Source organism: Penicillium argentinense (genome assembly GCF_028826775.1).
Source record: "Penicillium argentinense strain IBT 30761 chromosome Unknown utg000002l_segment0_segment0, whole genome shotgun sequence".
Taxonomy (NCBI): domain Eukaryota; kingdom Fungi; phylum Ascomycota; class Eurotiomycetes; order Eurotiales; family Aspergillaceae; genus Penicillium; species Penicillium argentinense.
Genome location: NW_026622661.1, coordinates 3,632,659 through 3,658,120, shown reverse-complemented (window position 1 = coordinate 3,658,120; position 25,462 = coordinate 3,632,659). Strand labels below are relative to the sequence as shown.

Genomic DNA, 25,462 nt, shown 5'->3' with positions numbered 1-25,462 from the left:
TCACATATTAAACTAATTCGTTTCGTCAATACTCTTTTGTATTACGTTTTAGTACAACTCTAGGGATGAGAAGGGTATTGTTGGTATCACCAGCTAGGTACTGTGTACACAGTTAAGTGAAGAGTGTGTACGCTCATAAAGCCAAAGTCAATAGACTCATGTAGATAGATGTAAATTCTCAGTCTAGTTGGAAAAACACCCCTGGTTCCCACACGCCCGCCCTCAGCGGTCTCAACACTTGGGCCACAGCCCAACGCAAGAATGTGTACACCAAGCAAGGGATATTATCCATCAGTCGCCAGCAGTAAGTCACTGCTAGTTTGTTCTGAAAGAAGGATCTGTCCCAACAGATATACAAGGTGGCATGAAGTCGGTAGGACATAATGGCCGTTCGGTGCAGTCGAGGACGATTGATAATCAAGTCCACTACCAATTGCCGTACGAAGTTCGGCCGTATTATTTCTAGCTGCTACCTCGGCAATTATGGGGTGCAGACGGCTAACTATTAGGAACTGGTTATGTCAGTGCAATAAAAGAGGACAGTATAACCATAATGATTGTATTAAAGAAGGACAAACGAGGTAAATTCAAGTTTAGCTGATAGCTAGGCTGCGATATGAGGAAGCGGCTGCCCAGGAACGAAGCTGCAACGTCGGAAATAATTCCAGAACGGGCTATAAGAAGAACCAAGTTGATTGAATGTATATTTATCCTCTTGTGTCCCCTCTGAAATGAAAACAATTCAAACTTCCTTTGATTTACAAGTTCAGCTAGATGTGGAGATTGTTGAGGATTGTAGGATGCAGTATTGACGGTGAATTGAAAAGCTTAAGCAGAAGCAAGTTATGTGTGAACCTTGTTGTATTAAGGTGGTGTAAAGAGGAGAAAGAGTCAATCATAACAGACGTCCAGTTTATGGCAACCAGTGGCCTACGGATATGCCCTCCAACTCTAGCGCAACATGGAGCTATTTCTTATACCATTCGATTGGCTTTCTAAAAGGTGATCTTTTGAAAATTCGCACGAATCCAGCCCAGGATGGGAAGCTGACGAATGCACGGGCTGATAAGTGATGATTCCATATTAAAGCCATGAATAAGCGATGGAAGACTCGGTCTTTCTCATGAAACTTCCCATTTCATCTTCGGTTTGCCCGATCGGACATAGTAATCATATCGGAGAAAGTCCCAAAATGGACGGAACTCACAGCGAGGTGCGTAGCGATGAGCTGATCAGCCGAGGCCAGGAGTGGGTCGTCTCGCAAACACTCTTTTTTTCTAGAATCCTCAGTAATGGACCTATCCGAACTAGAGGCTGATTCTGTTAGATCATGACTAATCAAAGTAGCTACCACGGTTGGCGATGGAATGAGCTTCCCCTGCGAAGATGAGCGATCAAATCGGTATTTGGCCGAGGTCAGAGGACTGATTAGAAATACTCACACTTTTGGCAGATTAAAGGTTTCCTTATAAGTTCTATAGTGCGACTCAGTTAATTATGCTTGTTCACCTTGGGTCAATGGGTTGTCTGTTCATCATCTGTCTGCTTTCCTTGATATTTTCACTTACTTTCCACAAGCCGGCGGGAGACGCGAGTTTTTTTATGCGAAATGGATATGCAGCAAGCTTTGATCCTCAAAGAGGTCCAAAGGCCACTGGTACTAGACAGGCGAGTTATTCCTGAACCAAATGGGAATCAAGTTCTTGTGAGGATCATTTCAGCCGGAAGTATGATCCGTTAATGCATTTATTTGTAGGAAGAAAAGCTAACAGCTTATAGTTAATCCTCATGACCAAAAGGTATCGTGAAGAAAACTTGCTGAATAATTGACTGTTTGTTGAATTCTAACTCCCGTAGGGTCGAGATCGTGGTTTACTTGTGGAGAAGTACTTGCCTCATGCGATCCTAGCGAACGACATCAGCGGTATTGTCGAGAAGATAGGACCAGACGTCCAAAGGTTCTCCGTTGGAGATCGCATCGTTGGGCAGTCTAATATCCTGTCGGGTGGTCCTGACCAAGCTGGCTTGCAGCAATTCTGCATCCTTGATGCAAACTTTGCTGCTCCCATACCACTGCATATTAGCTTTGACGAGGCAGCGACATTCCCCGTTAATGCCATTGCGAGTTTTATCGCCCTATTCAGTTCGTCGGGATTGGATTTAGCACCAAAGTTCCTGGGCCACGATTTGGACTACGCGAATGAAGCTATTGCCATCATTGGAGGCGGTTCCAGTAGTGGGAAATTTGCCATTCAGTTCTCTCATCTCGCAGGCTTTGGGAAGATTATTGCAACAGCCAAGGTCCGCAGCGATGGGGGCCAATCCCTCCATGACTTTGGTGCTACTCATATCATAGATCGGGAGGCAGCGGATGCGGAAGATCAGATCCGTGCGCTGGTTGGCGATGACTTGCTGTACGCCTTTGACACGGTTAACGGTGCTTACTCGGGTGGTGTCAGCCACCAGCTGGCGCTCTCGCTTCTGTCGACAACGAAGAAAGGGTCTTTAGCAACACTGGTGCGTGGAGAGGCTGACCCTGCAATTGCATCTACAAAGACCGCTGGCTTCAAGAAACACCAAGTTCTCGGAGTTAGTGACCTGCACCAAGAGCTGGCTGCCAAGTTCTGGAAGGAGCTGCCTGGCTGGATCGAAAATGGCAAGCTGAAGCCATTAGACTTTGAAGTTATTGACGGACTTGACGCAACGAAAGTCAACAACCTGCTGGACGACTACCGTGACGGTAGAGCGGTAAAGAAGACTCATGTGCATCCCTAGGGACTCCATTCTCGAATGATATGCAGTCACATAAATTAACGCCAAACTGTCACATATAGAAAGCACCATTCCAAGTATCGGCAGGTCCCATGTGGCAAGCATTGAGAACAAATAGTATTTTATAGTGACAGATAAATGGTCCGAATTAGCTGTCAGCATTGACTAGCCGGAGTCTGGTAGGTATACAGCAAGTTTGATACGCGCACATCCCGTGGGTACAGCCTTATTTCTGTGAATATGAACACATCAATCACATCGAAGAGTCCAAGAAGTTTCTACCCAATGCGAGGCGGAATGTATGGTCGACATCTTCTCGGCGAAACGCGGGGCAGCGACCGAGGCAAATGCCGGACTGAATGAGATCTGTTCTTGTCAGAGGTAATAGCAACCAATTTCGGTTCACCAAATGCATACAGTCAATGAATAGTCCTACATCCAGGACCCAAGAACCGCTTCGACCGGTATAGTTTCGAAGATCCATATCCTGTGCCGGTTTTTGACGTTAGTCATTCATACGTTGATGACAAACGGAAAAGTACCTGTATGTCTGATCCCCATCCCCCTGCCTGAATTTCCATAAGATCCTCATTGTAAGGATGCATATATCCCAGGGCTGGTTCGTCTATGCCCATACCATGTTGAGCATTGGCACGTGTTACGTTGGAATCCATTGAGAATGCACATGCGGGGACACTGCAAAATGCAATATCTGCACTTAAGGAGATACCTTTCTCCTTAAGATAACCCTCAACGTCATGCGAATCAAGCCACTCGCCATTGAGGCCGAGATCGGCCAGAAGGTCATGGTCGCTCTGGAAGGATTGTGGCTCTGTTCTTTGATGTACAAAAGCACTAACAAGTTGACTAATCGGTAAGGCATTCGGAGGAAGGAAAGGCTTTCCCGTGTGATCCCTTCGAGGATAGTGAGTCCCAGCGCCCCCTAACAAGAAGAAAGGCATATCCCATAACTCTGGAGCTTCGTCTAAGCCACCTTCCAGAATTCCTTTCATCTGTTGGACCATAGAATCTCGAGTGGACAGAGTCAATGGGAGCCTGAACACCCGGCTCACATTGTCTGGATCGGAGGTTGGATCTGCCAACAAGTTATACCCGTTTTTCAGACAGGCTCGATGCAACCGGCGTTCAAAAGATGTCTCCCGGAAGGGCGCAGTGGAAGAGGATAGGAGATGCGAGTGGCGTAGAATATTAAGGAAAGTACCATCTTCTCTAGCGCACGGCACTGGTTCTGAACGGTCGACAATAGGTAGGGTAGATGTTGGTAAGGATGAATAACTTTGGACTGGTGTTTTGCCCCTTGGGTTGTTTTCTTGATGGTCGGCACTGTTAGACGAGGCGATCAGACTAGCTAAATGGATGCCCCTATTGACTGGTCTTGATATGGTCAACTCAAAATCGTCTTCTGGCTGCCGTGAGTGCGTCTCCTGTTGCCTCCCTTGGGTCATAGTCGATGCGATTTCATTCATTTGCATTGTAATGCTGCCCTCGTTACTCGAACAAGCAGCAGCAGAAACTGCACGAAGCTGCGTGCGTAATTCTTGCAGCTTTCCTTCAAGAGCCGGTTCACAAGATAATACACCGGATCTTTCTATTTGATAGTTGTATGCTTGGAACGTCCGATGTAAGTTCTGAATCTGTGTCTGCAAATAATCAAGTCGTTGCTGCAAAGACAAGGTTATTTTGTCCTTGCGATAGCGATAGGCTCGCTGTGCCAGTCGTAATTGTAGCCTCCGGTGCTATAATCTCTCAGAATCCCCTCTGCCAAGAGTATACATGCTGATCCGTAGTAAACCCACCTCGGAAACGGGTACCTTAGTAGTACGCTTCGGTGTTCGTTCCGTAGACGAAACATTTGCACTGCTCATGGTATTTCTCCTGGAACGCTGCATTTTCACTCGGTGCGGATGCTGGTATCTCTGTAATAATCGTGGCGAATCTTCGTACCTTTATCTTCCTACCTTTCGTGAGATTTAAGTTGACTAAGTTGATGGCGTGCGCGATTTGTAATCGTAACTGACTAAGTTAGTTGCCTCCCGCACTAAGCCCGTTTCGGCCGTGGGTACAGTGTGACGAAGGGTTGATTTTTAAGTTCACCGCTTCTACATATCGCCCCCACTATAATGTACGGCACGTTATGATTTGGGGATATCAGGTGCTAAACCTGAAGGGAAGTGGAGCATCCCAACACTAACATCTGACTCTCGCGTCCGTATTTATAATCGCAGTTTACTAGATTCCTGATCCACACGAGATCTAACAAGTCTTCGGGGATAGAACGTTCCGCGACGAACACTGAGAGGCCAAGACGGGAGAAAAGAGAGAAAAGGAAAAGTGCTGTAACGGTGGTACCCGACGGCATACCCTTCGATTTCGATCCTTCGGATCGTTTTAACTAAAACGTGTGTCCCTACATCGTTTCCTGGCGTCAACAGTTATTCAGATGTACAGGGAGGAGACACCCTCTGCCTTGCAGCATAGTCTGGATTTCCGCCTTTCTTGTTCGCAGAGTTGAACGTAGAGAAGACGGGGAGGGAAGTTTTGAATAAAAAAGTCAACCTGTTTTTTAACATTATATTTAACATTATATGGCGGAACTCAAAAATGCACTCTGCGAATAGAATGTAACTCTATATTATGCGTATTCTGGGTATTCCTTTTTCCAACGGAGAATCGGCCCAACATCAACCTGATCGGCAATCAAAAAGAGAGCCTCGGGTATGATTAGTAAACTCATTGGTAATGTTCAAAGTGAAGCGGAAAGAATCCCATAGCGGACATATATACGTATGTTCCCATTGCTCCAATCGCAACTCGCAACTCCCCTGACATCCATTCGCTCTTCTTGTATCATGGCAGGAGAATTAATTTTCATCACTGGCGCCACGGGATTTGTCGGTAGTGCCACGGCTCTCGCTGCTCTCAAGGCAGGTTACCGACTACGAGTATGCGTCCGAAAGGTGTCAGACAGGCTCCAAGCCCTGCTATCGGAGCATAGCGAGCAAGTTGAATATGTTACCATACCAGATCTGACAGATGAAACAGCTTTCCAAGGAAAGTTGAATGGAGTCGACTACGTTCTGCACCTGGCCTCCGCTGTCCCTCGAGGCACAGACAAGAAGGACTATTTCATCCCGGCTGTGAAAGGAACAACTGTCTTGCTGAAGGAAGCTGCCGGCGTCGCGAGTATCAAGAAAGTCGTCGTAACATCGTCCAGAGCTGCTCTGATTCCGCTCAGTGGAGTGCCCGCAGGCGGTATCGTGAAAGGTAAGTCACTTTGGTTTGGTAATTCTCGACATCAGCTAATCTTACATTTTCCTTCTTTTTACAGAGGACAATGATTGGGACTTGAGCGTGGACGAGAATGCAAGCTTCGAGGTTCCCACCGACCCTGCTGCCACGGCTTTCAGACTATACCACGCATCAAAGCTGCTGTCCAACAACGCAGCTTGGAGCTTCTGGCAAAACGAAAAACCCCACTATTCATTGGTGTCACTTCATCCAGCCTTCGTGCTGGGGCACAACCTAGTCCAGTCATCTCCAGACGAAATTGGATCCAACAGTGTTCTTTGGAAGCCTATCATGACGGGCACTTTCGGCCGTTCGGTTGCTGGAGTGCATATCCAGGACGTTGCCGAAGCACACATCAAAGCCCTGAATCCGGATATTCCGGATGGTTCAAAGTACCTGCTGGCCGGTAAACCAATAACTTGGAAGGATGTCGCTCAAATCGTGCACAGGGACTATCCTAATGTCGGTACAAAGATTAGTATGGAGGTTGAGGGGGAACAATGCCCTACGACAACACCAAAGCAGAGCAAGAACTTGGGATGAAATGGCGCTCTTGGGAGCAAATGATTCATGAAGTGATGGACCAACAGCTTGGCTTGGTCAAGGAATCAACCATGTAGATCTCAAGACGGGTTTCAGGAGTGTTGTGATTCAGAGGACTTGAATGGGGGATATAAGGAGGCTGGTCCATCGGACTCTTGTCGGCATTGGTAGACATAAACCAGTGGAAAATTCGATTCCTTCTCAAGTGAACAATACGACTGGGTAGAAAGCGCGTGATGTTCATCATATTGCACCGATATTGTTGGTACGGAGAATGTTGATATCGTCATGAGTCCAAAATAAGTGACTATGGCGTACACGCCCGGGAGGCAGATCACATGGCAACAATTGTTGGAGCTAGACCTCGCCAAACGTGGGTTTGGGTTGGGGTTTCAATTTCTTTACCCGCCCACGGGTAACCCATCGCGGGTTTTGACCTTGTTGAAATATCATGGTTACTGGGATAATCATGGGGGCTGGGATCACGTGCATGCCTATATATCTGTTCACCAGTCTACCTGTATCTTAAACAATCAACTCCCCTAAACAACATGAACACTGAAGCATCACTTATAAATCAACAGGGTTCACCAAGGTCAAAACCCGCGATGGGTTACCCGTGGGCGGGTAAAGACATTGAAAACCCAACCCAAACCCACGTTTGGCGAGGTCTAGTCATGGATAATTCTACCACTCCGGGCGGATTTCGCAGATGTGCGCTGATGCGGGAGTTAAATTGGTCTACTTGCCTCCATACTCCCCAGACCTGAATCCAATTGAAGAGTTCTTTGCTGAGCTGAAAAGATTCATAAAACCTAACTGGAGCTTCTTCGCAGAAGAACCCCTCTCGGGGTTTCAGCTCTTTTCTCGAATGGTGTATTGATCAGGTTGGGGCAAGAGAAAAAAAGTGCCAGAGGCCATTTTCGGCACTCAGGTCTGAGTATTGAAGATTTACAACTAGAATATGAGGACCTGTGAAATTGACGCCGAAAATGACCGCTCTGGAGGCCAAAAACGGCCGTCTTTCCACCCGTAACTTTGGCCGCCACGCCCGCGCTTGACCGCCCAGCGCTGTTAGTCATCCTCCTGTCGTGATGTTGGCGCTCAACTTCAACAGATCTTCCCCCCGTTTCCACTCGCGACCAAAACGACTCCGAAAATGGCTCCCCTCTGCAGCGAAAGCCAGGTGCCCTCACTTCTCACCGGCCCTGGTCGGGCGCCTATAAGATGCTCCGTCCTCCCTCTCTTTCGTGTCCTTACACCCTCCCAATCTCTCGTCCCCATCCTCCGTGGCCCAGATCGACCTTGACGTTACTATTTCCCATATCTCCCTCAGCACAGATTCCAAATCCTGGTTTGGTTCCAGAATCATTATCGATAGGCTCAATTGTTCTAGAACATAAGAGCTCATTAATTAAACATCAATGGCAAGAGATAAGTTCAGTGCTAACTGAACTAGCGTAAACGGACTAAGCCCGAAGCCTTGGTTAAACAACTCGAAAGTTTCCAAATGTGCCATCAGGTCTTGTTGACGCCGACAAGGACATAAGCGTCGTTAACCGAGAGTCAGAAAACATATCTCCGCAAGACTGCCTTGTCAGGAATCCAATCCATAGCAAACCACTCTTTGTAATTCAACCTGCCCCGAAGCTGATGATCCACAACAAATGGACAGTTCAAGTCCAACATTCTGTCCGACGCCAAGTCCGAAGTCGAGAACATGAAAACTCCTTCACAAGACAGGCGCATAGCAGAGACAACTGCAATCCTAACGGGTCCTCTATCCTTCCACGTTCTTGTCTCTCTGTCGTAAAATCGAGGTCGTTCGACTTTGCGTCTGTGGGCTTCCCGACGTGCGCTTGCTTCGTCTTCGTACAGCGAAATAAAAGATGTTGCTTCCCTCTGCGACCAGTCCAGATGCTTGCATGGTGCTTCGACAGTTATGCGAGTGCAGTATCTCATCCAATAGACGTTGACATCGCCAGACTGACTACCGCAACCATCACGATATGGAATTTGGGACGACTCGTCGTAAACGTGATAGAGTTTCAGGTCCTGGTCCGTGGAAGGATCAAATTGATGTGGCAAAAAATCGAACATTGAACGAGTCAATAGGAATATGTAGCCTACACTCAAAACGTCTGGGAGCAACTCTTTCTTGGCAAAAGCGTTTTCTTGAAATATCTCGCCGATCAGAGGTCCCAGGACCTCGAGAATGAGTTCATCATAGTTGTAACTCCACGCGCTATCGTTTGATACCTATTTTGTAGGTGAGATGGCAGCGATGGTTGCGACTGGTGCGAATGCACAGAAAATGCCCCCTGACAAGAGAGGAACAAAACTCGCCGCACCCGGCGCCCGACCCATATCGATGGACGACATCGCAGAGGAGCCAGCCGGGTGCTAGATCACATGGAAAACCATGGCTCGATGGACCGATATGTCGCTGGGTTTATTCGGGCTGTCCGCCAGTACGCACTCAACGCCCAACGGGGCGACGGCCAGCGGATGGTTCGGACCACGAATACATCACCAACCTCCGCACACTCAACCAGGTCCGATCACGACTCGAAGATGTTGTCCTAACCTTCGGCGATGCGATGGAATGGCCCCTGCCACCCTCCGAAATCTTCTTTTCCTCATCCTTTATATCTGTTTCCGGGGTCGATTTCACCGCCGGTGGTCATGACCAAGAAGAGAAGGGCCAGGAAACCATGAAGAAGTTGCGCAACCAGATCACCCAGTTACTGGAGAGCGACGGGGGTGGACGGACTGGGCTGGATGCTGCCACTCATCGCATCGAGACTCTACGAGCATTGGCGACGGTATGGAAGGGGTCCGCTGAGGAGAAGGCGCGACATCGGTTCGTGGATACGCTGGAGAGGCTTTTGGAGGAGCGTCGGCGTATATTAGACCATCAACAGAAAATTGCCGATCAGAACCAGCGTGGACCCAAGTCGCGGTCTGAACAGAAACGTGATAGCGACAGTGGGGGACCTGGTGGAGGGTTGTTCCGCAATCTTCAACGGTTGCGGGAGGAAATCTATCTGGAGTAGATCAGCAGGGAAGGAAAGGAAAGAGAGAGAGAGAAATATCCAATCCATACAGATTTGAATTCTAGAGATGTGCTTGATATGATAGATACTAGTAGCAGAGATATAACTCTGGCCATGGCCATCCCCAGTGGGTTTCCTCGTGCACCGCAAACGGGCGCACCGATCAGCACCTGTTGTCATCATCCCCCCGAAATGCGTACTTTCCTTCTTCAACATCCTGAAACAACCCGCCTTGACGCTCTACGATATGTCCTCCTCGCCCCCAATTCGATTCTGAGCCCTGGAACGCTGAGAATGGCTCGCTTAACCCGTCGCCTCGGTTTGGGGAGCCCAAGTCGTCGGCTTCGACCTTGCTGAGGCAGCTCTATTACTATCGCCTGCGGACACAAAGGGCCAAAAACATCGCCCTCTCTGCCATCGCATTTCTTATCTGTCTATGGCTGCTTTCATCGTCGTCAAAGGTAATTCAATTCCCCCTCCCATTTCCCATCCCTGATCCTAGCCGCAAAAGACGACCATATCTCCCATCGCTTGCTTGGTCGACCTTCGTCATTGCGGCGAACCCCACGAAACGCCAATGTCAACGCCAACGCCAATGTCAACGCCAACGCTAACGCAACGCCTTGTCTAGCAATCCGATCCCAATTTCTGGACCAAGTTCCCATCCCATCACCCATTCCCCGGGCGCCCAGAAGATGCGCAGGTCGCTCTTCCTCCTAGATCAGGCATCACAATCAACAGCACCCTCCCTCATGATCTCGAAAAGACCAACCCGTCCCTGCACCTCCTGGTGCCCGCCACCAAGGGCTCCCGTGGCACGGGTCGAACGCTGACCTCGTCAATGACCCTGGGATACCCGCCCCGATAATCATCGAAACGGACACGCAAAGCACGGTGCGACCGAGTTCGGGCGCATGGTGGATCGCATTACGCGCGTGCGCAATTATCTCCGCGATAGCAACGCGGTTAAGGACCGGGACTTTGTACTCGTTGTGGATGTCCTGGATACATTCTTCCAGTTGCCCCCACAGGTCCTCGTCAAGCGCTTCCAGGAGATTCTCCGCACTAGCAATCGAAAGTTGCAGAAGAAGTATGGGTTTGCGGTAGTTCCACCGTCGAAAACGGATGCCTCCTCGGACCTGGTACAGAAGTATCCCCAGCGGGTCCTATTTGGCGCCAGCAATATCTGCTATGCTGATTTGGAGGAGGATCCTGGCTGTATATCCGTGCCTGAGTCCTCATTACCCCCAGATGTTTATGGTTGGAAGACAGATATCTATCCAGAAGGACACAAAAACTGGCCCCGCTATTTAAACCCACGCGCAGTCATCGGCCAAGCCGCCGATTTGAAACTGATCTACCACGAGGTCCTGCGTGTGATTGAGCAGCGCCACAAGAAAAACGGTGACTACCAGGCTCTGACGCAGATGTATGGTCGACAAGAAGTGGTGCGGGAACTGGAGCGTCGCCGCACGACCAATGGCGCCAAGGAGTGGCTTTGCAATCTGATTGGGATATCCGATGCATCCAACCTTACAGGCATAACCGTCCGACTGGAAACGGGCCATCGCTACGAGTACGGCATCGCAGTGGATTACAAGTCCGAACTATTCTTCAACCAACACATGCCCCGAGCCGACGTTGAATGGCACAAATTCAGCAACATCACCAAGTCATCCAGGCTCCAGGCCCAGTTCGGCGTACCCCGAGAATCTCGCATGCTCCTCCCACCGGACGTCGCCGCTCTCCCGAACCGATTCAATCAAAGCCGCCTTGTGAAGCAACAAACTACCATCCCGGAGTGGAACTCCACTCTCGACAAATTGCCCACCATGCATGACCATACATGGAGTACGCTCCCATTCATTACAAACCCGCATTCGGCCTCCGTCCCGGTCCTGGCACATATGAACGGCGACTCGAAACTGCGAAACGCATGGTGGGAGAAGATGTGGTTCTTCTCCTGGGGCCGGGCCCTACTCCAAAAATACCTGCGTGCCTCGCAAGGGTTTGAAGCCGTACAGTCCGCGCTTCTGGGCGGATAGGGCTTGTGGGATGTCCGCGGTGGACGAGGCGGGCTCTGGACCGACGATGCGAATTGGGTCAGACTTTCTGAACTCTGCGAGGGACAGGAACGGGATCTTTTCGAAGATGATCTTGGCCCTTGGTCGAAGGAGAATGGGGATCCGGATGCGCCTGTTTATAATCAGTTTGGAAAACTGATCCGTGGCAAAGGACATGTGAATGAGGAGGATCAGTTTGATTTTGACTTCTGGGGAAGTTAGCCACATACACGGTCCCCCTCTCTCGTTTATTTTTTGTCCTAGATGAACGGGATCTCGCAGTGGGACTCTGTTTTCATTATTCACCTTTACCTTGTGCATGTTCCTCGTCCTGGGACAATGTTCTGCGTGATACCACATTTCGTTTTGGCTTTGGTTTAGAGCATGGCTGCTACGCTACGTGGCTGTGTTTGGCGTTTGGAATGTTTCATTGGAATTGTATTATAGAGTTGCTAGTTTGATGTTTAAATTCGTGCACATACATTTAGCAGAGAATAGATACTACCCTGCCCGTATTACCTTATCTCGATCGGACCAAGATTGGTAAATTGTTGTCATTAAGTACCTAACAAACAATATGATCAATGCTCAGAAATTGATCATCGACTCGATCTGACACTGGCACGATTGTAAACCCGAGATCCTCCACACATATTGAATTCAACTCCCATTCGTACTCCCATTCGTGACACCGTGATACAGAAAACCCATGAAACGCCTTCTCTCATAATACATCACCGTAACTAGAGTGAACGTCAACTCCACATCGAACTTAGAAGGTGATGACACCTCGTCCGGTGACGATGCCCTGGTACCCTTTCTGAACGTTCTCAAATCGCGTCAATCCACACGATTCACTTTCAAGATGCGAGAACAAGGCAGCCAAAGTGATAAACTGCTTGTCACAGCTTCCCCGCTTGTTGGGACAGTGGTAAACCTTCTGCTTATGAACAGGCGAATTGAGATGTGACTTCAGTGACGACGCAGTGTTGAACTCCCGGTGGCAGTAGTAACACTCCCACCTATTGCCGTTGTAAGCATTCGGATTGACTTCCCACTTGTCACGCTCTTCATCTTCTTTCCAGCCGATTAGTTTGTTGGTGATCATGCCGTTGCGATCATTCTCTCGGACAATCTTGAAGATGGTTTCGCGGTTTAGGCTCGGAGCTCGGGGGCACGCGCCCGACTCGAGGTGAGTACATGCACCACTTGCAGTGCCGAATGCAGACCTGCAAAAGGGACAAAGGACTGTCGTGCCGCGGTGAATCTTGGAATTCAGATGCTGGAGAGAAACGTGGTCAGTTTTGCGCTTGATGGGGATGAAGTGAAGCGAAGTGCCTCATCGAGTCGTGGGTAATCAAGTAATGTAATGTAGTCCAGACAATGTACAACATACCATGCGCAGGCAATTGGCATTCGTGAAGTATCGATCACAATCAGGACAGTATCGCTCGAAATGCTTCTGGGCCCGCATGTGCTGGTCTCGAGCGGCGTCCGAATCGAACTCTCTTGTACATGTTTCGCATTCGTATCGAGGCCAGTGGTTGAGGGCGTTCATGTGCTGGTCCGCAGCTCTCTGTGAGCGGAATTGACGATCACAGGTCTCGCATTCGGCCCAATGGGCATAATTGTCCATGTGGTCATCGCAGTCTTCTTGGTCGTAGAACCGATCGTAACAACTTGCGCATTCAAACATCATGGAAGGTGGTGGATTTGTTTATCAGATATGGTAAAGCGAGAGGAGATGCCTCGGTGATAAAGAGGGAGATAAATGGATGGAAGAGGATGAGAGAGGAAGAAAAAGACTGAAGGGGGGGAGGTGTTGTGAGGGGAAGCTGGCGAAGTGGAGTGAGCGAAGTAAAGGAAGTGATCGGGGACAGTAAGGAAAGTCCCAGTCTACATCCAATTACATGGGTGGGATATTCCCTACAAACGAGCGTAATGCAAACGCCAAGTAGATCGAGATACAGTGGCGCCCCAAAAGTCTGTGACCACCCCCTTAGGGATTCACCGCTATTTTCTGCCATATTTCTGCCGTACCAAAAACTCCAGATACCCGTGCCTTAGTCAGTGCCCCCACTCGCTCCAGGTCGTCGCCAAGTGGGTGCACCACGCCACGCCGATAACCACGCCACCCCAATAAAAATTTCACCACATTGAAGCATTTCATCACCTTATTCACCAACCATGTCCTCCGACCGAGTCAAAATTGAGCAGCAGATAGCGAAGGCAGTAGAGTACACTGCCTCGCTTAAATCGAAGCCAAATTTGTCTAAAATTGCGCGCGAATATGGCGTTCCGTATCAGCGTTTTAGGGCGCGTCTTCAAGGTCGGCAGGCCTTACACGCTCCTAAACCCTACCAAGAGACCCTAGATCCCTGGCAAATTCAGGGCCTTGTTCACTGGTGGAAATTCTTTGATTCAGTAGGGTACAGACCCTCCCACCAAGAGATTATTGCTGCTGCAAATCATATTCTCGCGCCTGAGTCAGTAGGCAAAATGTGGGTTTATCGCTTTGAGGAGAGGCATCTTAAACCACTTGGAACGCGTATTGCGCGTCACCGACCTGTGAATAAGAAGCGTCTTGAGGCAGAGGATGTTGGAATGCTTGAAATCTGGTATGGCAAGCTTCGTGAGTATCTGCATTGCGATGGCAATAATATGATACTCACGCATAACATTTACAACTTTGATGAGACTGGATTTATGCTTGGAGTAGGCAAGACGACTCGAGGGCCCTCACAGTATAGTGATAAGCGCTTTGCCTCACTTGAGAAGGGTACACTTGTCTCTGTCATTGAGTGTGCCTGTGCCGATGGAACGATGGTAGAGCCGCCTTATATCATATTTCCAGGTGCACGTCATATGGAGTCGTGGTATGAAGGCAATGTGCCTAATTACCCTGTCAATGTTAGCGAAACTGGTTATTCGAACGGCGAGATTGCACTTGACTGGATCAAATTATTCGATAAGCAGACATATGCAAAGGCAGCAGGCAAGCAGAGGCTGCTATTATTTGACGGTCATCCATCACATATTACTGTCGAGTTTCTCCAATATTGCCAGGATAACAACATTATTGCCTGGAATTTTATGTCAAATTTGACACAATTATGCCAACCACTCGACCAGAAGCCCTTTGTTGTCTATAAGCAGGCATATAAGGCACAGACATCGCACCTACAGGCAGAGGGGAGATTCGATGATACTATACACAAAGGCGCGTTTCTACATCAACTACCAGATCTCCGCAAGCGCGTCTTCCAGCGCTCTACAATTCGTCATGCCTTCCGTGATACAGGTCTGGTTCCATATAATCCAGATCTAATATTAGGTAAGGTTAACCTAGGCCTTACCTCTAATATTACTGTTACTGTTGATGAAGGCTGGCTTGCCAATACACCTTCACCACCTCCACAGAGCAGTTCACCACTCCCCTCAAGTCCTATCAAGACCCCTCGCTCTGCTCGCCGTGTTGTTAAGAAGATTCTAAATAAAGATATCTCTAATAACCCACAAGTCGTGCGAGGTTTAGACCTACTATGTGATGGTCTATTAGCAAATGTGGAGCGGAACCGTCATCTTGAGCAGAGCTTCCAGAACCATTTCAGCGCTCCAAAACAGCGTACAAAACGGCAGGTCCAAGGCAAAGGCCTCAGTTCTATCACAGGTCGTCTATATCCTCATGATGCACAAAATTCAATTATAGAGCGCAAGGCACGTGAGCAGAAGGCAGCAGAGGCTCGCGCAGCAAAGGATGCACGACCAAACTTAGGTGAAAAAACGCCGATTTCTCCTACAGAACCCCCTCGAATCGAGCCCAAATTGCCCTCACCGAGAACTATCAGACGTCGCGAGTTCAATGAGAGGATGAAAAAATATAGAGGCAAAGCGAAGGTCTACGGAGCGCCGTCGCCGTCGAGGGGGGGGTGAAATTTTATTGGGGTGGCGTGGTTATCGGCGTGGCGTGGTGCACCCACTTGGCGACGACCTGGAGCGAGTGGGGGCACTGACTAAGGCACGGGTAATATTCAAATCTATAACGCGACTGGGCGTGCTAGCCTATTTTAGGAAGGCGGAGATCGGAGCGGTCAATAGGGGTGGTCACAGACTTTTGGGGCGCCACTGTATGATGAGTTGTCGCAGCTAGCTGATACAGTATGGCATTGTATGCAAGAATGGGGCTAATCTACCAAGGGGAACCAATCCAAAAAGATAGGATGAATTAATTGAAAGAAGAAAAGAGCGGATGCTGCAAAGACACGTTATGGTGGGGAATTGATACATCCACTCCAAAAAAATTGATAACTACTGCCACTCCATTAGGTCAGCACCCGCAATCAACCAATCAAATTCCTTAAGCTCACCAAGTCACTCTATACAAGTCGCGATCGAAGGTTTCTGTGACAATTTCGGCCCTATTTCGCTATTATCCTGGCCTAATTTAATGTTATCTTAAGGGGTAAGGCATCTTCTAATTATATGCGTCTTTCCTGCGTACTTTATGCACTTTTAGGGGTGATTATCTAGTCTCCGGTACTAACTACAACTCTAGTGCCCTTTCTGTCTAAATCTTAGCTTTAGCTATAGAATTTAGGAGCTTAGAGGAGGTAGAAATACTATTATAGACCACTAATTGGCATATATCTAGGATAAATAACACTTCACCGTTATTTTAGCTCGTTATTGTCTATTAAAGTAGAGATGGTCACTATTATTTAGCCCTTGGTGAGGTATTATGCTCGAGAGTTCTAGCCAATAGAATTGCTATGGGCGCTTAGGTAATACGGGTGCTGACCTAATGGAGTGGCAGTAACGTAATTCACAAGCGAGTCGATCACACAAGCGAGTCGATCAGCCAACTACAGTCATAATTTTGATTTGCATATATTACCACCACAACGCAATTAAATTAATAGCTACTGCTTCGGACATCTATTTATCTTATGCCCTATCACTCCACATCCACTGCATCTTGGTGGAGCCCGAGTTCGTTGCGTACTGGCCTGATTTGCGATCTCCACGGAGGTTGTAGCTTCGGCTTCAGCTGGCTGTTGGCTGGCCTGTATCAACGCACGCGCCTCTGTAGCACCTAATGCTGTATCATGAGCTATTTGACGAGTGGATCTTGATCGCTTTTGCTTTTTCTTTGTATTTGCAGCACGTAAGGCCCGGTTTTCTTCGGCTAAAAGTACTGCGCTATGCATAGCCATATGGCAGCCCTTAATCAGTTGATCAATGGCCGCTTTGGTGGGCGTAGGAGGGCTTTGAGATCGATATTTAAGTAGTGCCTTAACCGAAGATGCCTGCCGATGTAGCTGCTTAGAGTTGTGTGGTGTTATAGGCATAAAATCGGCTGAACTGTTGCTTCCACGACTTCGGGGTGGTGTTGGAGTTTTTAGCCGAATATTGATCTTCGAAAGGACTTGAGTACGATCAAATGGCACTAATCCTGTTGCTTTGAAGCCACTTTGTATAGTGGTATCTTTAAATGCTCGTAGACGGGCCTCAGGATATGCCGAAAGGAAGTCAAGCTTGTCGATATGGTTGATGCCATTCCGAGTTAGGCTTTCGACAAGCTCACCATATGCACGCTTTAGGGGGGCAAAGCAAGCCACGTCAAGTGGCTGGAGTAAATGCGAAGAATGCGCTGGCATGCAAATTGGTATAATATCGTGTTCCGTGCAGATTTGATCGAATTGAGCCGTTAAATGACTGCCGTGTCCATCAAGGACTAGTAGTCGATATTTGCCTTTCGAGCGGCCTTTAGTGTATGGAATAAAGTGATTCTTAAGCCAGTTAAGGCCAATATCGTCAGTAGTCCATCCATTTGCGCTTTTGTCGATTTTCCAGCCATCCGGAAGGTCATCAAACCACGATTCGATGAAGACTTTGCCCTTAAAGATGATATACGGTGGAAGGTGCCAACCAGCGGCGTTGATTGATTCCACAGCAGTCACCCACTCACGATTCCCAGGTTGTAGCATCGATCGTTTCCCATAATATTCGGCACGAGTGATCACTTTAGCGGTCGCAGTTAGGCCCATTGCGAAGCCAGTCTCATCAAAATTGAAGATATCCTCGTTGGCGATGCCGTACTTGGCTATAACTCGCTGTACAGAGTCGAACCACTCGCCAATGACAGCTGGGTCTTCGCATTGTGCCCTTTGGTAGTCGTATCGACGACTAAAGCGACTCGCGATCGTGTCTGCATGACGTTTGACGAAGTTTGGGACCCAATTAATGCCAACGGTCGGAGGAGGTGTAGGTCCACGGCTTGCGAGTAGTAAGTTGGCCATATCTTTAGCCAGGCTTGGCCGGGGAGGATTTCCACGTAGATCCATAGATAGTATCCATTCAATAAGCGATTCTTCTTCGAACTGGGTCAATTTATGACCATTTGCGCGTGATTCTTGTCGGTATTGCTGACCGCGAAGCCGGCTATATAACGTGCCAAAGGGCACATCAAAACGGCGCGTAGCTTCACGAATAGAAGAGACTTCATGGTTTTTGATGGCTTTAAGAGCTAAGAGGATCCTACCTTCCTGCTCGACACGTTTTTGGGCATTTTGAGAGCGAATTGGTGGCATAGTGGGTGGTTGAAGGTAGTGGAAGATTAAATGGGGGACGCGACCGCGTTGGCTGATCGACTCGCTTGTGTGATCGACTCGCTTGTGGATTACGTTATCAATTTTTTTGGAGTGGATGTATCAATTCCCACGTTAGGGTGTCCTTGCTTACATGAGTAGGGTGAGGGGGGTCGAAACTCCCGATTCTCGGAGTGTCGAGAATCCCCTAGTACAAATGAAGATATTACGACACAAACGGAACTAAACTATTTCGGGTGCTACCCCACTATCCTCGACATGAGTCCATTTGTCCATTAGTCTGTTTACGGGATGGTGTCAAGTTAAAGAGGGTGGTGGCTTTATCACCTTTCCTTTTCTGGACAGGATAATCAGCGCCTCCCCCCCCCGGGGAAATTGTTACGGACACTACAGGATTTACTAGTTAGGTGATCCGCTGGCTTACATGGGGGAATTGATAGGGACAGCACAGCTTTTGTTCGGGACAGGGAATTGTTAGGGACACCGCAAAATTGTTGTTAACGTGATCCACGGTCGCCCGAGCGACCCCATCAAAAATCCACTTCAATAATAATCCATCTTTTTCAACCACAACAATGCCCCCCAACGCTCTGATAAAAAAGAAAGTTGACAGAGCAGGAGGGTCGCCTTTTATTAGCTATAAAAGCTATAAAAGATGGCAAATATCCCTCTGCTGCAGCTGCTGCACGATCATTTGGGATACCTGTCTCAACTTTGAAGGCCCGGATCAATGGGCGCCAATCTGCTACTGAAAAGAGGCCATCTGGCCATATTTTCTCTCAAATCGAAGAGCAATCGATAGAAAACTGGCTACTCGATATGGACTCAAGAGGTGCAGCTCTTACTTTGCCTATGTTGCGAGATATGGCCAATCTTCTACTTAGTGCACGGAAAAAAGGCCCCTGTACCACTGGTATTAATTGGCCTTCTCATTTTGTCAAACGACACCCAAATCTCTCTACTCGACTTTCACGCAAATACGACTATCAGAGAGCTCTTTCAGAAGACCCTCGAATTATTAAACCATGGTTTGATTTGCTTCAAAGGACGATGGAAAAGTGGGGTATCGCTTCAGACGATATCTTCAACTTTGATGAGTCTGGTTTTGCCATGGGTGTTGGCGCAACACAAAAGATTATCACTTCAGCGGAATACCATGGAAAAAGAGCACTTTTGCAAGCCGGAAATCGTGAGTGGGTGACTTCGATTAAGTGTATAAGAGCTTCTGGAAGTGTTCTCCCTCCACTCTTCATTTTCAAAGGAAACCGATTTCCAGAGCATTTACGACCCTACCTCCTTTTAAATCAAAAAGCAGCTCATCTAACTATGAGCCCAAATGGTTGGACTACCAATACAATTGGTTTATGGTGGCTAAAACATCATTTTATCCCAAATATTGGGACAAGAGTGGGAAAATATTGCTTACTGGTCCTTGACGGTCATGGGAGTCATTTAACACCTGAATTTGACCAAATATGTGAAGAACACCAAATCATCGCTATCTGTATGCCGCCGCATGCTTCTCATCTTTTACAGCCTTTGGATGTGGGTTGTTTCTCGGTTTTAAAGAGACTTTATGGAGGAGCGGTTTCAACTTTGGTGCGGAACGGAGTTAACACCGTTGACAAGGAAGATTTCCTAGAACTAATCGCAGATGCGAGAATGGGTTCTTTTAAGTCTTCCACTATACAGAATAGCTTTTTGGCTACTGGATTAGCACCATTTGATGCTAATAAAGTCTTGGAAAAGCTAAATGTGCACCTGGACTCTCTTCCTCCTCTGGAGATCCTCTCCCAGCGACCACTCTCTTCTGGCAGTGATAGTGATCCAAATACTCTTTGGACCCTCTCAAGATTCACAAAATCGCAATCTCGGATCAAAAAAGGTCTAGAGTCTTCTTCTTCTTTTCTTTCTTCACCAACAAAAAAGGAGATTGAGAAGACCTACAGGATGACTATAAAAGTAGTCCACCGCCACATTTTTCTCCAGCATCGCTGTACCCAATTAGAAGCTACCAACAAGAAACAGGCCAAAAAACGAGAGACCAAACATAAGTTTACTACCCAGAAAGGCATCTTTGGTGGTCTAGAGGGTGGTGAAGATGATGTGGTGGTTGAGGATGAAGATAGAAGCAAAGATATATCTTTACCAGAGGTGCCTGCAAAACTGGTTACTGAGCCTACTTTGCCTTCTACCCCCTTGGTTCGGCGGCAGGTGACATGTTCTAGCTGTGGGATAAAAGGTCATACATATCCTAAATGCCCTACACGTGTTCAATAGCTAAACTTATGTTATTATTGTGGTTTTAATAGTGGTCAAAAATTGAAGGTTTTCTCAATTTTGGTGGGGTCGCTCGCGTGACCGTGGATCATGTTATTCTTATGAGTGAGTTGTCATATTTACCCCGCTTTCTTCACTGTGTTTGTTCCGTATGTTTCTATTTCGGTCTATTTATACGAGAATTATCCCATAATTAGTTAGACAGACAGATTCATCCTGAGACGGACAGACAGACAGTTTTCTCTCAATATCGTTTGTTCTCGCCGTCTTATTTTTTATCCCATTTGGGGTCCAGCACATGACTAAGCGAAGTCATAGGACCCCGAATGACGACAGGATATATAATAGACACAAAGCTATGATAACGATTCAGATAGTGGGAAGATTAGTCAAAGCAAGCAACTACAGTTTAAACAATCAAGGAAATGACTAAGTCATACGATGACAATGATGATAGCCTTCCAGGAATACTAATATATAAGAGCACACAAGAACGATTGGGACGGATTCAGAAGAAATCAAGGTTACCTGATAGATTTCAGATTGATTTGAGATAGTCTACGTAGATGAAAATGGTGAAACTATGAAATTCAAACTATCTATAATTAATAATTACATTGTCAGTACTTGAAAAATATAAAGGAATCCGCACAAATAATGCATGCTCAAAAAAGTCACGAGGCTGGGCATGTTTGGCTTGTTTCATATCCACTGGATATCCTCAAATATCCAGAGGATATTGGGTGCTATACCATATTCGCAATTTGCGGACAGGATATGTGGATATCCATGGATATTGAGGATGTTGCCGCAGTCTACTTGTCCCTCACAAGACAATGGGTTGGTGATGAAGTGAAGCCGCACTAAGACTGCTACAGAACGGAGTGAGCTGGACGGAGGTTGTAGGCCCGACTCCTGCAAGTACTATGCTTAGTTTCGGCCCTGTCGAGTTATTACCTGACGAGTGACCCTCCTTTTTCTTCCCGCATGAGCTTCCTCGTGGCAGCAGTAGTAACTAGCACTTACGGCGTAATGTTAGTGCCAGTAGAAAGGTGGCCGAAAATAGTGTCAGAGGAAATCTGATATATAAGAGTGACCTAAGTAGACAGTGTTTAGAAGAACAGGGAGAAAAGTAAAGTAGAAAATAAGGAGCGACAAGAAAATAGAACCTGCCCTCATCTGAAAGCCAAATGAATGAGAACAAAGCAAGCAGGAATTGGTCCAAGACCGTTTTTCGATCAATTTTCGCCATCAATTGGACACAGTCTCGCGTAGTGACTGACTTACCACGGGGACGGCGTAGGTGTGACATAAGTACCTGGGACAGAGGAACGGGCACACTGGCTTGGCATCGGAGGCGGAGAAGCCACGCCCCAAGTAGGAGGCACGTCACCAGCACGTCTCGCAACAGCAGTGAGGAATGCAGCGTATGACCAGGTAAGGTGCTGGACTGAGACGGGCGCACCGGTGTTTCGGTCAAACTGTTCATTCAACCCTCCATCAGCTGGGGTATACTCCTGCACGATGGAGACAAAGCCATCGGCGTAGGTCCTGACAGCACCAGTAATTTCTGAGTACTTGGTAGACCCTTTGGTGTACGTGCCGGTAGTCACGTTAGCCACCAAATCGTGGAAAAATGGCAGAGAGACACCAGTCACACTGACGCGGCCTTGTTTGTCCCACTGGTAGAGAGCGTCGTAGAGTTGTTCGGCGGCGGCCAGAGTGGCCAGGTACCAGGGGTTGCCCCCGAAATAAACATCCTCGGCATATCGGCCCACGGCTGCGGCTTGTCCGGCGGTCCGACCCTTGTTCACGCCGTAGATGCCACGGAAAGAGTCGACGAGAAGCTTGTGGTTAGACAAGGCGCGGGCAGAGCAAGGCTGGAAGGTGGTATCGTCACAGGTTGCTGCAGCGGAGTCAAAGGTGTATAGAGTGGCCAGGACAGAGTTAACATCTAGGCCGGTACGGCCATTGGTGGGAATATTGGAGATCACTGCTGTGCCATTCCAGTAATCTTGGAGATGACAGAGGATCTGAGGAGCGAGAGCACAAGCTTCACATTGATAGCCAAGAGCGGTAGCAAAGACACGTCCCTGGATCAAGGATTTATACTGTGCAGCGGTGGTAAAGAAAGAGGAAGCGTCAACCTCTTCCCACAGATCGAAACCAGTCTGGTTCCAGTACTGACCGACATAAGAAAGATCATTCTGGACAATAGGCCAGATATTATCCTGGACCTTCGATTGCTTGCCTTGGCTAATCAGGTAATTTCCATAGTCGATCAGGGCTAGGGCGCGCAGAGCTGGGCCATCGCGCTGGGGGCGACCCCAGGACCCAGTGAAGGCCGTGATGTTGACATTAAACTTGGGTTCACCCAAGCCAGAGCCATCCGATAGAGTTCCAGAGGGGTTGGGTACACGCTGGAGCTTAGCCTGCGCGGTGATATATTGTTGAATAAGTGGCTCCAGAGACGAATCGCCTCCGAGGAAGTCATGGATCAGGTCCAGAAGAGTCAATGCTGCGTCACGGGTCCAGGTGTAGAAGTCTAGGATCAACTGTTAGTCTCTTCCAACATATATATACTATTTTCTGGTCGGCATACAGTTCGTGGGATCACCGTTGGTAGGCGAGGCAACAACGATCCCCGGATAGGCTCCTGGAACAAGCTTGCCATCGGCGCCAATATTGTTGAGGATCCCCTGGTGAGCGACAGGCTTCTCGTTCTGAATAAACGTCTCGAGTTCGGACCGTTTCTGGTGCAGGTGAAATGCTGGGGAGGCCACCACGGCGGGAACCACCGTGCTGAGGGTAAGGAGAGCTTTGAACATCATGGTAATGAATATTTGTTTGTCACAGCGCTGAATCTTCCAGTCGCTTTAAGGCCATGGCACCTTTATATGTTCGAGATCAACCGTCCTCCGCGGCTCCGATACCTGTCGTAATTTACCTGCTGCCAGTCCGTTGGAAATTATGATGCAATGGAACCACGAAAAGCATCTCAGAAGAATCGCAGAGTACGTTGGACCATCCACGGGCCATTCAGCTCAATGTTAACTGGATGCATCCCCAGAATTTACGAGTCCACTATAGAACTGGATCCCGGTTGGCGAGCGATTCACCGGAATCTTGGCAGTCCCTGCACTTGGCTGGCGGGTGGTGGGTGCCAAGCCTAGTTAAGATTTGTAATCTCCGATAACTGACCGTTCCTAACCCAACCAGCGTCCTGGTGGTGAATGTTGACTGGTCGAGGACAGCATTGTGGTCGTTCGTAGGGACTCTTTTACTGTTCTTGGCCAGTTCGTTGTCCGCGGATGGAGATTACACGACAAAATCAAGACTGGGGGCGGCTAATGTCTTGTCGCTGAAGACTTTTGACTAGTTCGTCTTGGCTTTTAGATGCCGAGATTGTTGCCTCCTTAGGAGGCCGAATGAGCGTGATGCCAATTAACCCTTTCTACATCTTATTGACAGAAATATCGCGTCATAACCTACACATATTCATATGTTGAACACTGTCATTCGCTCTCGCTCAAGCTCAACCGAAGAATCTCCGAACTTCTTGCGATCAGATTCCCCCTGATTACCCAGAGGTCTGGCGTGGGGCCCCAGATTGCCTCAAGCCCATGGCATCATTCCACCACCAAGGTCCTTCAATTTGATTGTGCCGGTTGAGTGGAAACATGCACCAAGGATGACGTTGTGACAAAGGGTATTTGCCTCCGTATCCCCCTGGTTTTGCTTCACGACTAGGCATCTGCGGTTGTAGGACTGCAGTTGGACAATGTCGAGCTACGAAGACTTCGAACATAAACACAATTTTATATTACTCATTCAAGATGATATGCTCGATATGTACCATCGCTACTTGTGGCGATCCCTATTATTTATCATGACGATTGTTGCAAAGGTTCTGGACGGACCGCCCCGGAATTTACTAGATGGACGAGCCAATCAACAGTGCATTACCTGGCAACTGATCAACACCTTCTAATTAACTTTGAGCCACTCTGGTCGTTCTCTAGCTCTAGAACACTTCTCTTGTTTGACCTGAGGCGCAGGGGCCACTGGTGATCGTCGCCCCGCCGTACACGGGAAATCAGCGGAAATTGTTAGTGTTGGGTGATCATGCGACCAACAGTGGACTCGCTCCACTCCTATAGATAGCTTCCTTTTCCTCCTCCTCTCCCCACTACAGTAATCAACCCACTAATTGACTCCTTCCTTTTCTCTCGTAGATGAATTCTCTCGGTCACATTAACTTCCGAGATGATTCTCGCTGCTGTTTCTCGGGGGAAATCATTCTGCACTACCATCATTGCATCCGGCTCTCTGGTCCCACAGTGGACTATAATGTGAGGGAGCCCGGCAGAGCTCATAACTCTTGACCATAATTGCTTTTCTCCACCGAACAACCACGGTCATCATGGTTGTCTTCATGGCCCTTCTGGCCGGTCCAGGATGGGCAGCCCGGTAATGCACTCCTATCAATATTCGTCAGATCGTTATTACTTTTAGAGGATGGAGCTATATGTCCGAAACAAGAAGGCGAGTTTCCCATTTTCCTATCTTTCGATCACTGCCAATGAAGTCAAATTGCAATGCTCATTACCAAACAATGGTATAGTTCATTGCATGTACATGTGGAGTGTGCCACCTCTTGAAAATGAACTTAGAGCCTCGTCAATGCTAATAGCAGAGACTGCGTCTCATTGCCTGATTTCCCAAGCCATGTAGGTACACTTGTAACTAGTTATGAGGTCCCAACCTGTAACAGGCAATCCCAAATATCAACCATTTGTGCGAATCCGTTCTAGGAACAGTTGAGACGTGA

General features: G+C 48.1%; 8 protein-coding genes across 8 annotated transcripts; 5 read left to right on the top strand and 3 right to left on the bottom strand.

Annotated features, from left to right (window-relative positions):
* Positions 1 to 1,609: 1,609 nt before the first annotated feature.
* Positions 1,610 to 2,857, top strand: N7532_002175 (zinc-binding alcohol dehydrogenase family protein; the record flags this gene model as incomplete). The annotated part of the gene is made up of 3 exons (XM_056614669.1): positions 1,610 to 1,727; positions 1,780 to 1,799; positions 1,858 to 2,857. 3 exons carry the CDS (start codon positions 1,610 to 1,612, stop codon positions 2,773 to 2,775), a joined length of 1,056 nt encoding a protein of 351 aa, XP_056479710.1. The 3' UTR covers positions 2,776 to 2,857.
* Positions 2,858 to 3,281: 424 nt separating this feature from the next.
* N7532_002174 (bZIP transcription factor) lies at positions 3,282 to 4,689 on the bottom strand (the record flags this gene model as incomplete). Its single annotated transcript, XM_056614668.1, has 2 exons — positions 4,590 to 4,689; positions 3,282 to 4,529 (listed from the first exon to the last, which is right to left on the bottom strand). The coding sequence occupies exons 1-2, from the start codon at positions 4,680 to 4,682 to the stop codon at positions 3,282 to 3,284; spliced, it is 1,341 nt and encodes a 446-aa protein (XP_056479709.1). The 5' UTR covers positions 4,683 to 4,689.
* Positions 4,690 to 5,504: 815 nt separating this feature from the next.
* Positions 5,505 to 6,791, top strand: N7532_002173 (uncharacterized protein). The gene is made up of 2 exons (XM_056614667.1): positions 5,505 to 6,057; positions 6,122 to 6,791. The coding sequence occupies exons 1-2, from the start codon at positions 5,580 to 5,582 to the stop codon at positions 6,622 to 6,624; spliced, it is 981 nt and encodes a 326-aa protein (XP_056479708.1). The 5' UTR covers positions 5,505 to 5,579; the 3' UTR covers positions 6,625 to 6,791.
* Positions 6,792 to 8,927: 2,136 nt separating this feature from the next.
* N7532_002172 (uncharacterized protein) lies at positions 8,928 to 9,680 on the top strand (the record flags this gene model as incomplete). Its single annotated transcript, XM_056614666.1, has 1 exon — positions 8,928 to 9,680. One exon carries the CDS (start codon positions 8,928 to 8,930, stop codon positions 9,678 to 9,680), a length of 753 nt encoding a protein of 250 aa, XP_056479707.1.
* Positions 9,681 to 10,594: 914 nt separating this feature from the next.
* Positions 10,595 to 11,725, top strand: N7532_002171 (glycosyltransferase domain-containing protein; the record flags this gene model as incomplete). Its single annotated transcript, XM_056614665.1, has 1 exon — positions 10,595 to 11,725. One exon carries the CDS (start codon positions 10,595 to 10,597, stop codon positions 11,723 to 11,725), a length of 1,131 nt encoding a protein of 376 aa, XP_056479706.1.
* Positions 11,726 to 12,515: 790 nt separating this feature from the next.
* N7532_002170 (putative C2H2 finger domain protein) lies at positions 12,516 to 13,442 on the bottom strand (the record flags this gene model as incomplete). The annotated part of the gene is made up of 2 exons (XM_056614664.1): positions 12,516 to 13,025; positions 13,140 to 13,442. 2 exons carry the CDS (start codon positions 13,440 to 13,442, stop codon positions 12,516 to 12,518), a joined length of 813 nt encoding a protein of 270 aa, XP_056479705.1.
* Positions 13,443 to 13,930: 488 nt separating this feature from the next.
* N7532_002169 (uncharacterized protein) lies at positions 13,931 to 15,676 on the top strand (the record flags this gene model as incomplete). Its single annotated transcript, XM_056614663.1, has 1 exon — positions 13,931 to 15,676. The coding sequence occupies one exon, from the start codon at positions 13,931 to 13,933 to the stop codon at positions 15,674 to 15,676; it is 1,746 nt and encodes a 581-aa protein (XP_056479704.1).
* Positions 15,677 to 21,914: 6,238 nt separating this feature from the next.
* N7532_002168 (glycoside hydrolase family 15 protein) lies at positions 21,915 to 23,462 on the bottom strand (the record flags this gene model as incomplete). The annotated part of the gene is made up of 2 exons (XM_056614662.1): positions 21,915 to 23,176; positions 23,234 to 23,462. 2 exons carry the CDS (start codon positions 23,460 to 23,462, stop codon positions 21,915 to 21,917), a joined length of 1,491 nt encoding a protein of 496 aa, XP_056479703.1.
* Positions 23,463 to 25,462: the final 2,000 nt, after the last annotated feature.

Coding starts and splice junctions, on each gene's coding strand:
- N7532_002173 (XM_056614667.1), top strand. CDS start 5,580: ATGTTCCCATTGCTCCAATCGCAACTCGCAACTCCCCTGACATCCATT. Junction 6,058..6,121: donor CGCAGGCGGTATCGTGAAAG/GTAAGTCACTTT, acceptor TTCTTTTTACAG/AGGACAATGATTGGGACTTG.